This window comes from Rhinopithecus roxellana, chromosome 11 (genome assembly GCF_007565055.1).
Source record: "Rhinopithecus roxellana isolate Shanxi Qingling chromosome 11, ASM756505v1, whole genome shotgun sequence".
NCBI classification, from domain to species: Eukaryota; Metazoa; Chordata; class Mammalia; order Primates; family Cercopithecidae; genus Rhinopithecus; species Rhinopithecus roxellana.
The window spans coordinates 38,598,229-38,610,851 of record NC_044559.1 but is presented as its reverse complement, the minus strand read 5'-3'; the positions used below and the strand labels follow the sequence as shown (position 1 = coordinate 38,610,851).

At 53.9% G+C, this 12,623-nt stretch overlaps 1 protein-coding gene and 1 long non-coding RNA gene across 3 annotated transcripts in view; one reads left to right on the top strand and one right to left on the bottom strand.

The window, feature by feature from the left end:
• Positions 1–3,114: 3,114 nt before the first annotated feature.
• On the bottom strand, positions 3,115–10,542 carry EMX2 (empty spiracles homeobox 2). Of its 2 annotated transcripts, XM_010388880.2 has the most exons (3): positions 8,987–10,542; positions 6,847–7,031; positions 3,115–4,599 (listed from the first exon to the last, which is right to left on the bottom strand). In XM_010388880.2, exons 1-3 carry the CDS (start codon positions 9,390–9,392, stop codon positions 4,432–4,434), a joined length of 759 nt encoding a protein of 252 aa, XP_010387182.1. In that variant the 5' UTR covers positions 9,393–10,542; the 3' UTR covers positions 3,115–4,431. The 2 variants fall into 2 exon arrangements, with proteins under 2 accessions (XP_010387182.1, XP_010387183.1); XM_010388881.2 differs by lacking the exon at positions 6,847–7,031 and having other exon boundaries at positions 4,496–4,599; positions 8,987–9,749.
• The window catches only part of LOC115900270, a 47,724-nt gene continuing 45,630 nt past the window's right edge, over positions 10,530–12,623 (top strand). The window contains exon 1 of the long non-coding RNA XR_004059916.1: positions 10,530–10,565. This is a non-coding gene — a long non-coding RNA (uncharacterized LOC115900270). The remainder of the gene's footprint in view (positions 10,566–12,623) is intronic.

Here is a 12,623-nt window from a genome sequence, read left to right as displayed (position 1 = left end):
GACCCTCACCCTGCCAGCCTTACACCGACTTGGACCAGCCCTTAAAACCCCCACCACGGAGCGGGGCCCCGGGCCAGGCCTCCGAGCAGCCAGAGTCCCTCCCCAACCGGCCCGCGCGTCCCAGACTTTGTTTCCTGCGATTCGAGGCGGGGACGGGGAGGAGCCGAGGTTTCCAAATCCGCGCGCAGGCCCGAGTCCCTTTTCTGCCTGGCCCGCCTGGCGCGGCCCTCAGGCAGCCACAATCCGCCCCTCGCACAAAAGTGGCCCGGCAGGTTACGGGCCGCAGCCAATGCGCCAGCTCCTGCTCGGCTTGCGTGCCAGGAGCAGAGCCAGAAGGAGCTTGGCGCACTGGACACACAGAAAGAAAGCCAGAAAGTTCGGAGGTCGAAGGCTTCTCCCACCCTAGGACTTTCTGGCGCCTCCGCGAGAGACGCACACGGAACCCATGTGTACCTCGCAGGAGAACGTAGCCGCGGCACACGCGCGTAATAGATTCGGTTTGACCCTCTCAGGGCAGCGCAAACGGAGAATACATGGCTCTCCCGAACATGCACTTGGCCAAGGGGTCCTCCAGGGAAGGTCCACAAGTAATTAACAAGGAAAGGGAACATGGATCAAACTTGTATCCTATATCCCCATTCAGGGTCACAGACAGGACCCTATGGCAGCATTCATACAGTTCACCGTGTCCCAGGAGGAGCGCAGAATCTGACCCACGCTGCCCATTGAGCCCTACCCGGGAGCATCCATGCCTGGCACCTCCGGAGCACGAAGGGGCACACAGACCTGGGGCACATGGCTCCCACACCCCCCTGCTCAGCCCAGCACGCGCACACTGCGAAGGGAACGCAGAGGCAGGGCACACGCGCACCCTGCCCCGCGCCCCACGCCCAGATAGTCATCGTGGGATGGCATCTCGCAAATATTTATATTCCTCAGCGCCACGGCAGCCTGCGTCCACATTAGACGCTCTAATCCTGCCACTTTAAATAGATGAATTAATAAAGCAAACGAGCGGCTAATAAGCTGACTGTCCTGCCTTTTTGAGGCGGAGGAAGGACTCGAAAGTGCGCCAAATTTGTTTGCAGTGGATCAAGGCGAGCCGCCTCTGCTTCACTTTCTTTATCTTAATTCCGACTTGAAAAGATATAATTATCTAGTTTGAACAGAGCTGCTATCAAATCCTTCTTTGGGCCGGGAAGGGGGGCGTTGGAGTGGATTGCGGCTCTCTGAGCCGCTCCGTGCAGCCGGAGATAGCGCGTAATGAAGATGTGGAGGCCTGAGATACAAAGGGCATTAACCTCATTAGCATGAAACCTTTTCTTCTTACCATTGTGGGACCCTTTCAGCCGCCTAATCCCCCCTATTTTCAAAGCTTGGTTTGTAATAAAGCTTTTAGTTTTTTTTTTCAAAGCTAATAGTATTCTCTGATGATTTTATTGCTGTTACACTACATAGGACGTTTACCCAAAAAAAGAAAAATCTTCCTCACCAGCCCCCTTTTCTTGTACTTAAAAAATATAAAGTATATAATTTTGGCAGAAATAAACCTTTTATTAAGACGGAAAATTTGTTTCTGGACAGACCATTCTGAATTTTAAGAATGTTTAAGAATGCGCTCAGTGTTTGAGGTATTCCGGGTTTCGGAAGGTGAGTGGAAGGAAAAGGTAATTTGTACTTGTTGAAGAGAAAGGGATGCTTTGCGGGAGCGCTGACTGCAAAGCGCTTGAGACAGCTAGTGGTCACGGAGGGTCGTGCTGTCAAAGCGCCTGGAAGCCCCACGAGGGTTTCCTGGATACCGCGAGGCGCACCTGTCCCTGTGAGAGGCAAGCCCAGGTCTCCTGAGGCCACCCCGTCTCCCTCCTCCCCCCAGCAACTCCCGGCGGTGGAGTAGCCCCTCACAGCACACACACCTTCCAAGAGGGGTCTGTGTGAAAATGCACTATGAGCAAACAGGTTTCTACAGAGGGACAGAGATGGGGGAAAAGAGGGGAGGGCCAGACAGGCAGAGATGGGGGAAAGGAGAAAGAGACGGAGAATGAATTCTACTTTAGAGAAGAGGAGAAAAAAAAGAAAGAAAAAATTTCCATAGTGCCCTATAGTCCCCACACGTGCACGGAATGTCTAATCTTAACTTTTCAAGGCAGGATGTTAACAAAGCTTGTATTTTTGCCCTGCATTGTAACTTGGCCTTATCACAGTGTAAAGGGTGGGGAGATTGTCCTAAATTATGTCCAGGCAGCCCCCCTGGATCCATGGATTAAGAGATTAAAGGAGACCACTGGGCAAGGCCTCCTCTTTCCCCTTCATATTCCTGGTATGATAATTGCTTAAACTGATTTGCACTTTCACAAAAGCTCGCAGGACGCTTTGTAGCTCGAACAGAACAGACGAGGTTTCTCTATCAATGGAAATAAAACTGATTAATGCAGCCTATCAGGATAAGAAGCAAATGAAGCATGCAAAAACAACCTCGTACCCCCAGAAGGGGGAAGGAGGGAGGGAAAAAAGCTAAGTTTCCTCCAAGTCTGATTACAACTTTTTCTTTAATGTTAAAATTAAGAGTTGAAGGTTTCTCAGAACGCTTGCCTTATAAGGCTGCTGAGGCCCTTGGGCTCGGCCCATCACCTTCGGCAGATTGGAGCCAGGGAGAGAAGGAAAGAAAGGAAGAAAAAGTAAGACTTGTACTTCGGGGTTTAAAGTCAGAAAGTTTAGAAGTTGCAAGATTCTGATTCTGCTACATGTTTTCCCCAATATTCCAGGAGAGTAGTCTTCAATGTGTAACTATATGTCCAGTATTTTTTTAATAACCAGAGGTTAAGAGAAGTAAGCATTTTAACCCAAAGTTCAAACTAAACTCCCTCAGTAGGACATACAATGGGCAAAGGTCTGGTTGGAAAACTTTTCTCCCATCCCTTTTCTGAAGGACTTAAGTTTTCCTAATCTTCTCCCTTCTCCACCCTCATCTTTCTTTAAAATGCCTGAGAATCCACCAAACTGGCCCTTTTGTGGGTGAGGAGCCTGGGTTTCTTGAGCCTAGTTGGGGAAGGACCACACTCAAATTACTGAGATACATTTTTAAAGATCCACTTCAATTTCCCAAGACGACTACTCTGAGGGCATATTGATAAATCTTTATTGACAAAATATTGACATTGACATACTTCTTGGAAGTATATAGTGTGTTAGAATTCTAACAAATTAACACAAAACACAAAAATATTTACATTCTGGTATAGAAGACATTAAGGAAGTATTTGTCACTCTCTTTAGTAAGTCTATGATCTTGGAATAGAAACTCAGTGCTTGAAAACTTGCCGCCGTGTGCTTGGCCACACTTAACATCATCCCCGCTAACTACAGTCCTTCAGTTTTTGCAATAGATAAATTTAAAGTTTGGAATAGCCATTGCAGTGAATGGTTGAACTCGGCCAATTTCTCCAACCACTCAAAGGAGAAGTTTGCATCAGGGTTTTAAGCCTCAGGATGTTAGGAAAGGGAATGTCCAAGAAATAGAATTAATTTAGGGTTTTTTTTCCAGTACAAGTCCTGACTCTTTTTGTGGGCACCCTCCCCCACCACCCCCAGCCCCCCCCCCCGTCATCCTGCTCCCCGTTTCTCTGTAAGAGGACCACTATCGCTGAGCCTACTTCATTTAGCTTGCACAATCACTTTGACATCAGAAGGTATCAAAAATTGTTTACAGACTGCACATTTCTTGGGAAAAAAAAATCAAAATAAAAAGCACACAGAACCTGTCTTTAAAACGAAAAGAAAATTACAATTCATTTCGGTCTTTAAACACCATTCGCCCAACAACTGCTACATGCATTTCAAGGTTTTGAAACAGATGTGGGATGGGGCTAGACATGGAATTTTCATTTGTTATTACTAATTATTTTTAAAGATCAGGGGGAACACAGCGAAGTGCAAAAAAAAAAAAAAAAGTCCTGTGCCTGGTTGGGTCGTGCTTTTTATCATCATCATTATCATTTTTTAAGTGGACTGTGATAAACGGAATACCTGCCAATCATCTTGTCTTCCTGGTTTGGTGTTTGACTGACAGCTCCCCTTGTCAGAGTGCACGTTCAGCTCTTGCTCTCGCTCTCACCCTCTCTTTCTCTCTCTCCCTCCCTCTTTCTCCTTCTCTCTGTCTCTCTCACTCACTCAGCTGCCTCTTTAGACGAGGGTTGCTTGTTGATGAAGGAGCCTCCATCCTCTGCCATCTTGGCACGGCCTTGGGTTGGGACCCTGTGCCCTCGCTGTCCAAAGTCTTCGCTGCATGCTGCTGCTCCCTCCGATTCCCTCTCCCTTTCTCGGTGAATGTGTATGCGGTTTGTTTTTGTTTTGTAGGGTTTTTTTCCTTCTCCACCTCTTCCTGTCTCTCTTTTGCTCCATGTTGTCTGTTTCTGTGGGGTTAGGTTTGTGTTTTTAATCATCTGAGGTCACGTCTATTTCCTCCGGACTCGCCTGCTTGGTGGCGATTCTCCACCGGTTAATATGGTGCGTCCCTTTTTTCTTTTGTTGCGAATCTGAGCCTTCTTCCTCCAGCTTCTGCCTTTTGAACTTTGTTCTTCGGTTCTGAAACCATACTTTTACCTGCGGGTGAGAGGCCGATGGGGTGCATTAGTTCTTTCAGAGCACCCTTGTATAAAGTGCCTGATCCTTTCACCCAGCCCAGACTCCAGTTCCAGACTCAGCAAAGACACAGTCCCCCAGATGCAAGTCGTAAGGTCCAGCCTCCCCAAGGCCTGCCCTCAGGGAGCAGGGCCCTTAGTGCCTGGTGGAAAAGAAGCCCAGCTCCCTGCCCTTCTGAGCCTTCCTGAAGAGCCTTTCCCCAGGGCCCTGCGGCCCGGAATGCACTGAGCCCCCTCTCTCCTGGCCCTGCACATGGCATCTATATCCCGCTGAGAGCAAAGCCTTGCAAAGCATGGGAAGCCCCTACAAAAATAATAAGTGATTAAAAATAAAAAGAGACATGTCCCTAACTCCCTCCAGCAAGCCAGTGCAAGGGAGACCTCAGTCCACCGCTGCTGCAGCTTCCCTCAGGGCCCAATGTGCTTTCTATTTTCTGCTGATCTGGGCAGTGTTTCCTAAATATAGCGTCTTCTCTTCATGGCGGGACCCTGGGTAGGCGATCAGGGTTTGCCTGCCCTGCATCCTCCCTGCGGGGGATTCTCACAGGTGAGCAGGAAGGGGATAGGGCTGGAGGAGGCCAAGAGGGACATAGAGTGTGCAGGCGTCCAGACCAATCCAGCTGTACCTTTATAGCTAGGAAAATGGGTTCAAAACTGAAAGCTTCTGAAAGACCGTCGGTTACACGGAAAGTAAGAGAGAAACTAAGAGGAGGGGAGATGACAGCAAGCTCCCTCTTCCCTCCTCCTAAGCAGCCCCGGAACAGGCTGCTGGTCACACAGCCTCGGACCCCAGTCCCATCACTTCCCACCAGGGTGGGGCTGGAGGCTGGGCCTAACCAGAGTGGCTCTGAGCGGTCTTAGGAGCAATGAGGTGGGAGTCAGCTGCCATCCCATGAGCTCCTGGGAAAGCTGAGTGGTGGGACCTCATTCAGCCACCAGACAGTAACACGGTCCAATCTTCCCAGCAGGGGGGTACAGGTAAGGGAGATGGCAGAGACTGCACCTCTGATACCATCTCCCCACAACTCCTATCCTATCTGGATAACAGTACCCTAGCTCGATGCCAGTCCCTGGACCCCTGGGGTCCACTCCATTCCCTCCTTTGAGGCCGCTGGTCGGTCCGTCTTGCTCTCCTGGAAAGCCTCCGTCCCCCAAAGTGCTCCGTGAAAAAGCTGAGCGGGAACAAGGCTGAATTTAATTTGCTTTGAGTTTGCTAATTGAGGGGGAGGACGGTTCATTTCTCCCCGGCGCTGGCCCAAGGCGCGCGTCGGTGCGCTCGGGGCTTGACACGCACACAAAGACTCCAGGCAGCGTGGGCAGCGAGGCGGACAAAGACCACCGCCGCCTCGGCTGTCCAGGAGAAATCAGCCGGGCCGCGCCTTGTGCCGGGCTCCGCACAAACCCGCCAGGCCCTCCTCGGTTTTGGGGTGGGGAACACGTTTTAAAACAAAAGGCTCGACCTTTCTGCGCTGCCCAGGAAAAGTGTTACAACTTAATCTGCCCAAAAACGTTACTGTTTGCTGGGAACTTTGACCCCACCCTGCGGCTCCGTGTACAGTAGCGCCTACTGTAGTCCTAAACCCCCTCCCCACCCTGGGATAAGCCCAAGCCAGGCCCGCCCAGGGACCCTGCTGTGCAGAAGGCCTGTGCCCTGAGGCAGACCCTCTCTCTGCAGCCTCCCAGCTTTATTTCTCTGATGTAGGGTACACCCAGGACGCTTGCCCTCCACCTTCTGATTGCCCATCTCCTTCAGCGAAGTCACTGGAGCCGACGGTGTGAGCCATGGGCTGGTAGTCGCTCAGAACTCATCTTTAACCCACATCCTGTCCTTACCAGTCTCCAGCCCCAAACACCCAGAAACCCCACTGTGCTTTCCCTCTTCCTGGACCCCAGCAGGGTCCTCACACTCTCACCCAAAGTCTCACCGGAAATGCAGGGATGTTTTAGCCAGGACATGCCCAACTGGACAGATAAACAACTCGGCGCGTTTCCCCAGAACCTGGGGCAGGTTGGCACTTACAGCCCCTTTCTGGAACCCAACAAAGCCAAGCACCTTGAGACATACATCCTGAGCCCAGGCGTGGAACCAGCTACCAAGACCTGTGCGGAAGGCCCTCACAGAGCTCCGTGCTCATGGGTGTGCTTGAAAGCCAGATTTGGGGTGGGGGCGCACGCCCAGATGGGTTCCTGGCACCCGGGCCGCACTCACCTGAGTTTCCGTGAGGCTGAGGCTGTGTGCCAACTGCTTCCTTTCGGCGCCCACCACGTAGTGATTCTTCTCAAAGGCGTGTTCCAGTCTTAGAAGCTGGGACGGGGAGAAGGCGGTTCGGATCCGCTTGGGCTTTCGGGCCAGCGCGTTGTGCAAAAGGAAACTCTCGGGGCTAGTGTCGTTCCCTGCGGGGAGCACAGCAGAAATCCCATTAGGGGGGCTGCTCTGACTGGAGCCGCGCACTTCTCCCGAGCCGGGCTGGCCAGTCACCGCGCTCAGGGCCTTCGCATAGCTGGCGCCGCTCGACCTGCGGGGGTCGGTAGTCCTCCCAAGGGCTCACGAAGGGAACGCCGGCTCAGCTGCCCGGCCCGCAACGCTGGGTGTCCACCTGTGCGGCACCCAGCCAGCCGCTGCCCCGGCGGGACCAGTCCCTCAGGCTCCTGACCTCGGCCGGCTCCGCAGCCGCCCTGGCGCCGCGGGCCTCGCCACCTCCTCGCCGGGCGCTGGGGGCAGGGGAGGGAGCCGCAGAGCCTGGCCGGGGGATTGGCGCCCACAGCCCGAAGAAACGACTTTCTCTTCTTTCTAACCTCTCGGAGAACTTTGACCCAGGGTGGAAAGGCGGCGGGCTGCTCTCCAGAGTTTTCTTGGAGATTTATTTTTAAATTATTTGTTTTGTTGCCCCTCCGGAAAAGTACAGAGGCGGAGCGAGTTGTTGCAGCCCGATCGGGACAGAAATCTCGCCTGCGGGTGTGCCGGGCCACAGCTGCTGCTGCCTCTCGAGAACTGGGCTCCAGGGCTCCCGGCTCCGGAGAACTAGAAGAGAAACTCGAGCGAAGGGATCGAAACCCGGGGGGTTACCGAGTTGCAGACACCGCCGGGACAGTCTGAAACGCAGGAAGATCCCAGTGGCTCCGGGTCTGGTGGGGGGACCATGAGCATGACTGGTAGAGAATGAGGAAGGGCAACCCTAAACTTTTCGAGCAAAGCCTCAGAGTTTGGGGTTCACTCATTAGGATAGGAAATCGATTCACCGAAAACCCAAACAAAGAAAAACAAACCGACAGCCCAGGCAGGATGCAGGCAAATCCAGTTCGGGATTAAGGGTAAAAGATTTTTCTTTTTTTTTTTTCTTCCTTTGGTTTGATTTTTTTAAATATGGGGAGCGGGGTGACATCTACCCGACTCTAGGCTCCGGCAGGAACGCAATGGGTTAATGAATGGACAAGCCGCGGAGTATTGACCGGCCGCCGCCGGAGGTAGATCTTTTACCGACTCTGATCGGTAAACTACCCCTTTTTCTGAAGTTTTAACTCTCCTCCTCCCACCCCGTACCCAGAGAAAAACAAGTCAAAAATATCTCAATAAATGAAAACACCCGAACAGATATCTCCCTCTAAAACAGTTTCTGACCAGGTTCTTTTTTTTTTTTTTTTTTTTTTTTTTAAGAAAGAAAAACAAAAACCAGACCGAACCTGCCTTCCCGCTGTGGCTGCTCGGCGCCCCAATTGAGCAGGTCGCGGCGAGAGCGCCGAGCCCTGGAGCTTTCCTCCCGCACGGGTTCCCGCCCCTCCCCAGGCCTCCGAAAAGCAGGAAAGAAAAAACAAATCCCATACTTTTCGCCCGGGGCGCGAGGGTCCTCTCGCCTCCAGAAGAGGGTGGAAGACCAAGAAGTGGTGGGTCTGGACTGAATGGGCGCAAAGTGGGTGGTGAACAGGGTCGAACGCAGTCGAAAGCAAGCCTGGCGGCCGAGTCCTGTCCGCGCCCCTCGGAGCCAGAACGGTTGGGGGCATTGCCGAGGGTACCAGGAGCCTGGGGACCCCGCAGGCTCTGGGCTCCGCGGCCCCGGGCACGCACAGCCTGCTCGGATACGAGCGCACTGGGGGACAACTTCTCCGTTCGCACCCCTTCCCAAAGGGTCAAGCAGCCCTCAGGCTATCACTCCAAATCGGTCGTAGCTCAGGAGACTGGGGATCGCCACCACGACCGGCCCCGCGCCGCCTAGTTTCCCAACAGGGCGCGCTGGCCCGCGAGCCGGAGAAACCTCCGCCCAGGCCTTGCCAAGCGCCCACCCGGAACAGGCCGGGGGCAGTAAAGGATGCGGCGGGAACGGCGCTTTGCAGTTCCGCGACGTGGCACGTACCTTGGAAGCGATGACCCAGATATCGGTAGCGGTGGATGAGCCAGGGGTAGAAGGTGGACGGATCCCGCTGCTGCGAGGCGAAGAGGGGGTGTGGCGAGTGCGAAGAGGGTAGGGGGTGGGCGGCCAGGGCGTGCGGCGGCGGCACCGGGTGCACTGGCACGGCGGGGTTGGGCGGGTGCGAGACCGCCTCGGCGAACACCAAGTCCGGGTTGGAGTAGACGCCCCTACCGGCGGCGGCGGCTGCGGCCGAGTGGAAGCCGTTGAGGAACGGATTTATGGGGCTGGAGTTAGCGTAGCTGAGTGCCGCGGGACGGATGGGGTCCTCGGAGCGCGAGGCGGGCAGGGGACTGTCCTTGGCCACCAGCGATTCGATGGTGAAGCAGCGCTTGGGCGCCGGCTGGAACATGCTGCGCCGAGGAGCGGGCGCCCTGGGCTCCCAGCTCCCGGCGACCGCCGCACGCTGCCTCCGCCGCCGGCTGCCCGCGGCGAGGACGGACTAGAATTGGGGACTCGTTTGTTTGGGGTGGGGGTGGGGGTGGGGGGAGGAAAGGAAGAAAGAAAGGAAAGGAAAGGAAAAAGGAAAGGAGGGGGGAGGGAGAGGGAGAGGCAAAGCCGAGGATCCCGAGAATCTTGCACCAAACGCGCCCAACCTGAAGAGAGGGGGGAAAATCCTTCCAGAAGAATTTGCAGGCGTGGATTGGGGTAATTTTTTTTTCTTTTTTTTTCTTTCCTTTTTTTTTTTTTTTTTTTTTTTTTTTTTTTTTTTTTTTTTTGGCGAGATGGCGTGGGGCGATCGGAGTTAGAGGCAGGGGGGAGAAGGGGGGAAAGTTCTCGGGGGAGGCAAAAAAAAAAAGTTTTTTCTCCTCTGCAAAAGGCGGGCAGGGCGCCCTAAGTCCAAGGACAATCCATGGAAGTGCTCGCTTCTTCACAAGTTGTGCAAACGATTTGTTAGTTCATGAGCCTAATTAGTGCGGGGATCACATAAACAGCTTCCTCCGAAGCCTGGTAAATGGCTTGATGATTGGTCGCTATTACTCGCCCTGAGGTGGAAGGGGGGAGACTCTTTAAAGTGCGTCAGAGGGAGGTGAGCGCCTGGGAACCCGGAGGCCTGGATCCCGGCCGAGTGGAACGGAGTCGGCGCCGCCGCCTCGGCCGAGCCTTCCGCCGCCCGCCGGGCCGCCCGACTTCTCCGCGCCTTCGCCCCTCGCTCCCAGCTCACTCGCTCCTGCGACGCCCGCTGCGGCTTCTCCTCCTCCTCCTTCGCCTCCTCCTCTTCCTCCGGTTTCTTCTTCTCCTCCTCCTCTTCTTCCTCCTCCTCCTCCTCCTCTTCTTCCTCCTCCTCTTTCCCCACCTACTCCCCCTCAGCCACCGCCTCCTCCTCCACCAGCACCACTCCCTCCGGGGCACCCCGGTCCCTGCAGAGTCCCTGGCCGGCGCCGCCTCCGCTGCGGCCCCCTGAATCCGGAGCCTGCTGCGCCCAAGCTGGTAGGACAGACGGACAAACAGATTCCTTTCGCCTAGCGCTCCTTACGCGGCCCTGCGTCGGGGGAACTGGGATCGTCCCAGGAGCACCGCGAGGGTAAGCGGGCGGGGGCTGGTTCCTGGGCTAAAGGCGCTGTTCGGTTATACCAATCCCCAACCTTAGCAAAACTCCCAGCGATTTCCTAGGCCAGGAGGGATCCTGGAGTGGGGGGTACGGGGTCCTCCCACCCCACCAACCACGCTTAGCCTCGAGGTCCCAGGGTCGGTGCGTTCGCGAGTCTTGACCCGGCTCGTTCGTTTGCGAGTTGAGACCGGGAGCTGCCGACCCGGCTGAAGCAGTGGGCTTCCAACTCGCTCCCGCTCTCGCCCCACGGTCTCCAGCGTTTTCTGTCTGGGAGGGTGCTCACCTCCTTCCCCAAAACAATTCCTTCTGGAATTTCTGGGAGCGGTAGTCCGAGGTCAGGGGAGAGCTTGATGTGGTGCTACCGTACTATTATGGTTCCGTCGTAATTATTTTTGTTACTGTGGTCAATGTTATTATTATTATGGATGCTATTATTTTATTATTATTATTTCTATTATTATTATGCCATCTGTTGTCCCGGGGAGGGGGGGTTGCTGTGCAAACCCAGTGCAACTAGGGACTACGGATCGTTTATCCGGTCCCAGGCCGTGTCCGCATTTTCGAGCTCGCCTTCGGTTTTGGGATGATTTTAGGACCGAGTTCCCTCGTCCCCATTGGCTCGCGCGGCGGCATAATTATGATCACATCCCCAGGCTGCTGGCGCTGCTCTCTGTTTATTGGTGGTTAAAGATCTATTATCTATTCATCAGCCGCCTCTTTTTTCCTTTTTTTCTTTTTGCCGTTACATTCTTCTAAAGTGAAGTACCAGCAGGTATTTTGCACGTTTACAATTAATGATAAAAAAAAAATTCTAGCGTCCTTTAAAACTATTACTCCCAGGCCCCTGTCATTTCTCCTAAGAATGCAGAAATGCCTGTGTTTGGTGACTAGGTTGCCGTGAGACCTGGGAGAAGCCGATGGGAATGGGGGGAGAAGAGTGAAGTCCACCGTGAGCCAGGCTGCACTGCCACCAGAAGCATAGTTGAGGGGACAGGTCTCAGGACAAGCTACCTGCTTCCTCCCTTGGTTTCATCTACTGTATATTTATGTTTGTGTCAATTACTCCTTTATTCCAAATAAAATGTTGTGTTGGGGCAGGTGTCCAAAAACCTCTTTTGGGAAACCAGGCAAGAGAGGAGTTGGGAGCAGTATTTTCCAGGGTCGTCAAGGCACCAGAGAGATTCGTGGGGTACTAGCAGAGATCATCTTTGTTGCCCCCACTCCACACCTTCCCAGGGAACATACATACGCATCTTCACACAAGACAGGTGTGCGCCTCAGCTTTGCCCTTACAGTGGGAGACACCAGCTTCTCCCTTAGGCTTCGAAGCTCTGGGCTGGGGTCCTGGCCCAGTATTGTCCCTCTGTCAGTTCCAGGTGACTTTGCTTTCTCCTCCTCCTCTTTTTCCAGGTCCAAAGATTCTGGGCTTTGAATCCAGCCATTGGGGTGGGGGTGCATTTAAAGATGCACCCCCCTTGGGCCTGGACCGCTGTCCCCCAAAATATTGTCTGCAGTTTGGAAATCCCTCTCTCAATTAGGCTGTGGGGTTAGAGGCCTCTCCTCTCCTAGGCCAGCAGGGAGCCTGAAGGCATGGCAGAGTGGGGAGGTCTTTTGGCTGTGCCCAGTCAGTAAGCCCAGGGTGGAGCTAGAGGTCCGCCCTCGGGTTTTTGAGGCTAGAAACAAACATCCAGCTTAGGCAGACTATGGATCCCGAATCCTGGCAAGCAGGAGAGGGCACCTTTCACGCAAGCTTCAGAAGGAGGACTGGAGGGCCAGGCTCTGGCAGTGCCCTCAGGCCAGACCCTCCAAATTCAGCCTGAGACTCAGGGGTTGCAAACTGGAGCCACTGAAAGCTCCACCCTTAGTGATCTTGGGTGGGGTCATAAAAGTCATTGACCTTGAGGGCAAGGGGAATCCAGTTTGTCTGGGAGATAGATGATTTGAGACCCAGATGGTTTGCGATGTGTAAGGGTGATGGGTGCCTTCCCTCTTTTACAACTTGCAGCCCTGGGTACTAAGGTGCAGTCATTA